At 45.0% G+C, this 4,219-nt stretch overlaps 1 protein-coding gene across 1 annotated transcript; it reads left to right on the top strand.

Annotated features, from left to right (window-relative positions):
• The first annotated feature begins 1,491 nt into the window (after positions 1-1,491).
• Positions 1,492-3,362, top strand: LOC130136583 (G-type lectin S-receptor-like serine/threonine-protein kinase LECRK3). The gene has a single exon (XM_056306669.1). It carries the CDS (start codon positions 2,210-2,212, stop codon positions 3,254-3,256), a length of 1,047 nt encoding a protein of 348 aa, XP_056162644.1. The 5' UTR covers positions 1,492-2,209; the 3' UTR covers positions 3,257-3,362.
• Positions 3,363-4,219: the final 857 nt, after the last annotated feature.

Here is a 4,219-nt window from a genome sequence, read left to right as displayed (position 1 = left end):
GGCCCGGATTGAGGAAATAGCGGCTGTCCATGTTTTTGAGGAATGTACCGGATTATAATGGACAGCAAGAATTATTAGCTGAATGGCCGGAATTACCCAGAATGATTGGCTTTTGATTGATTGGGGATCAATTGTGTTTAATTGCGAAATGCTATATTGCGTGCTTGTGTGGCTGAATCGTGCGGAGTGTGATTGGCCAATTGATGGCTTGAATTGTGTATTTGGAATTGCCCGCATGGTATTAATAGGTCAAGTAAGCACGTGACTTGTGAATTAGGCACTGTGGAATGACTTTGATTGAACTGTGTGCCTGTGCCTATGTTATGTGGATGCTCATGTTGCATTTCATGGCACGCATTATGAATGCCGAGAATGAGGCTTGTGATGAAATTGTGTGAGATTGTGTGCCTGTCATGAGCATGTGATCACCTAAAATATCCTGATGCGTGTTACGCGGGGTTCAGATAATAATGGGTTGTGTGATCACCTAAGGGCCTTCGGGTCGATGCCGTCCTCATGCACTTTGAAGCAGGACGATGCCCGGTACGTCCGGAAGACGACCATCCTCATGCACTTTGAAGCAGGCTTTGGTTCGTAAGGAGATCAGTGTTGCGCCTCATGCACTTTGAAGCAGGCTAGAGACACTGGGCCAGATCGGTTGCTGCGCCTCATGCACTTTGAAGCAGGCTAGATGCACCGGGCCGTGAATATTGTCGACTCGAGTCGTAATGAATAATAAATTGGGCGATTGCCAGTGTGCCAGGGTGGGCCAGTGGGGCCGGGAAATGAACGTGACATGTCGACGACATTTGCATGCATGAACATGCGTGGACTGGCATGCGAGTGTGTGAGACTCGGTGCATGAGCATGTGATTGGCGTACGTGTGACTAGGTGTGCCACGTATGTGTCGTGATTATTATATATTGAACTGTCTAACCTGCAGGGTCAGAGAGCTATTCGATTGTTGTTGTGTTATTGTTTTAAGTATTTGTTTCCGGTCAGGAGATTGCATGCTAGCCTAGGCTAGGTTTAGGGGTTGAACTTACTGAGATTCGTCTCACGGTTGTGTAAACCGAAACTTTTCAGACCCCCAGCAGTAGGATGCCGAGGTCACCACCTCTTTTTGGAATACCGCATTTTATCCAGCGGTCGTCGAGCATACACCCCGGTGGGGACGGAGCAGAACGGAGAAGTGGCTATTTGGTTATTCCCAGCTGTTGGTGTTTCCGTTTTGGTTGTAGTGAACACTGTAAAAAGAGTTTTAAAATAGTAATATAAGTATGTATATATTTTCTGCATTGATCGTTGTTTATTGCTTAGCTATCCTTGGCTCGTATTTTATATTAGTCAGGGTTTGTTATGTATTGCTTCCGCATGTGTTTGATCTCTGCCTATTCTGAACGTGGGTCGGCGACGCTTCCTGAAACGTCGCATCATAATCGACCTAAGGTGGGATGCTCGCGCTTCGTAGGGTTCGGGGCGTGACACGGAATCCTTCTACTACTTGTTCCACTTCCACTTTCCGCCGAAGCTCAGACCTCTGGCAACTTGACATTGGGCATCTCGTTAAAAGCGAATGACAGGAACTCTTCCTGGCTTTCGCCGTCGGGCGAGTTCGCCTTTGGGTTCCGGAGAATGGGAAGAGGAGCTCATTTGTTGGCTATATGGTTCGAGAAAATAGAGGACAGAACCATAGTCTGGTCGGCAAATGGCGGTAATCTAGCACCCAAAGGTTCGACAGTCCAGTTGACCGCCGACAACGGACTGGTGCTTGCCGACCAAAAGCTACTGTACTCTTGGAGACGATCAGAGGCCCCGATGCCAATGCCCACCTGGATATACTCCGTAAGATTCAATGAATGCGATGAATGAATGTGGACAGGACTTCGTACCACAGAGTTGTAACGAAGTAGGCCTGAAACAGACCAGTTCGCTTTGCACGAATTGCTCAATAGAAACTGGCCACAGCCTGATTACGAGCATAGCGCGGCACAAATGGAGGACTGGTGCGGACAGGCTTGCTTGGCTGATTGTTTTTGCGCAGTCGCCATTTTCAGCAACGGAGTTTGCTGGAAAAAGAAGATCCCTCTTTCAAATGGAAGGATGGATCCTGAGGAGGTTGGGAAAGCTTTGATCAAGGTCAGGATACATAACACGACTTCAAAATGTACAGCAAATGGCCAATAGAAAAACACGAATACGACTCTGATGATCATCGGATCAGTGCTGTTGAGTAGCTCTGTCTTTGTGAACTTGCTTTTACTCCTCATTACCTATTTAATTTATAGAAGCTTCCGATCTAGGGACTCTAAGTTGTCACGACCAGTCCAGATCAACAAAGCCACAGGCACACAGACTTTCACTTATCAGGAGCTTCAACAAGCAACAGATGGATTCAAAGAAGAACTGGGTAGGGGTGCTTTTGGAACAGTGTACAAAGGTGTTCTCGGATCCAAGGAAACAAACTTTGTGGCGGTAAAAGTGTTGGAGATGAGGACTGGAGAAAGCGAAAAGGAGTTCGAAAGAGAAGTCAGTGCAATTGCCCAAACAAACCACACGAACTTAGTGCAGTTGCTTGGATTCTGCAATGAAGGTCAACACCGACTACTGGTGTATGAATTCATGAGCAACGGCAGTTTGGCAGATTTTCTATTTGGCGCTTCAAGGCCCAGCTGGTACAAAAGAGTAGAAATTGCCTGTGGTGTTGCGTGGGGGCTCTCTTACTTGCATGATGATTGCACCAGGCATATAATCCACTGCGACATCAAGCCGCAAAATATTCTTCTTGATAGCACTCTCGCCGCAAAAATATCATACTTCGGGTTGGCTAAGCTCTTGATGGCCAACCAAACACGAACCACCACCGGAGTCAGAGGAACGAGAGGTTATTTAGTGCCAGAATGGTTCAGGAATATGCCTATTTCTGGTAAAGTAGACGTTTACAGCTTCGGCATTTTGTTGCTAGAGCTCATCTGCTGTAGAAAGAACTACAAGCCGGAAGTGGAAACTGAAGCTCAAGTTGTGCTGGTCGACTGGGTGTATGATTGCTACCATGACGTGAACATAATTGTGCTGGTGGAGAGTAACGAGGAGGCATCAAGTGACATGAGAAGGGTGAGAAGATTTGTGATGATGGCATTGTGGTGCATCCAGGGAGACCCAGCTTTGAGGCCAACCATGAAGAAAATCACTCAGATGTTGGAAGGAGCTGTTGAAGTCCCAGTCCCCCCAGTTCCAAGCTCTTTTATTAGTTGAATATGATTTTGCTTGTTAGGACAACTGGTGCCTGTGTAATTATGAAAAGTATTAGTATTGTCTGTGACTGCTATTAAGCCAGAATAAACTTTTTTATAATGTCTTCGCATGGATCCTGCTTAAATAAGCTAAATCTTACTGAAGCTTTAACATTCCCTCACGTGTATTCAAGAGAGAATGGGTTGACACGATTGTTGGCAAACGGGATTGCATGCGAGGCCACATGCAACTTTGAAGAGAGATTTAAATTGTTGAGAGATCAAGTAGCTATATCAAATGATGCAAAAGCAGTCACTAATAAATTTAAAGTCACGGGCATCATAGTGTTGTTCTCTTAGGAATTCTACGTGGATCATATCCCTGTATGTCACGGGAAAAACTAACGTGGCTCCTTTAAAGCATTTTCATTGACATATTGCTTTATCAAAATTGCATTTGACACGGTAGAAGAGTATTTTAACCTGATCCAAGCAAAACAGATCTTATTTGCTAAATTAGATGATGAAAACCATATGAAACTTGCCGATCCTCAGGTCATGGATCGGTAACCTGGAATCCCAATTTCAACAGTTCTGCTGCAGCTTTATTTATACAGAAGGGACACTCACTTCCTTTTGGCAACCAACTTCTTCTAGACCAAAGAAATCACAGTCCGCGAATCAAGTAGTTGGGAGTATAATCAAATGAACTTTCTTCTGGATTCATCTGTCGAGAAATTGCTTGAAGCGACACAGGGCAGACAATTTTCTAAGCATACGTATTCCTTTCCTAGTGATCCTTGGAGATCTCGTATAAACAATGCAGTGAGCTTCAGTTAAAGCCATTCCATAACAAGTCCAAACAGTACGGAACTCGAAAATATACCGAGATGAGACGATGGAAAGACCCCGAAGATCCAAATCTAGCAATTGATCTGCACCAGAAGCTTAATGGGTTCGAATTCATATTTGTCTTAATTGGCTA

This window comes from Syzygium oleosum, unplaced genomic scaffold, assembly GCF_021117445.2.
Source record: "Syzygium oleosum isolate NSW1041296 unplaced genomic scaffold, Sole_v2.1 Sole_v2.46, whole genome shotgun sequence".
NCBI classification, from domain to species: Eukaryota; Viridiplantae; Streptophyta; class Magnoliopsida; order Myrtales; family Myrtaceae; genus Syzygium; species Syzygium oleosum.
Note: the sequence above shows the minus strand (reverse complement) of the source record. Positions and strands in the feature narration are given on the sequence as shown.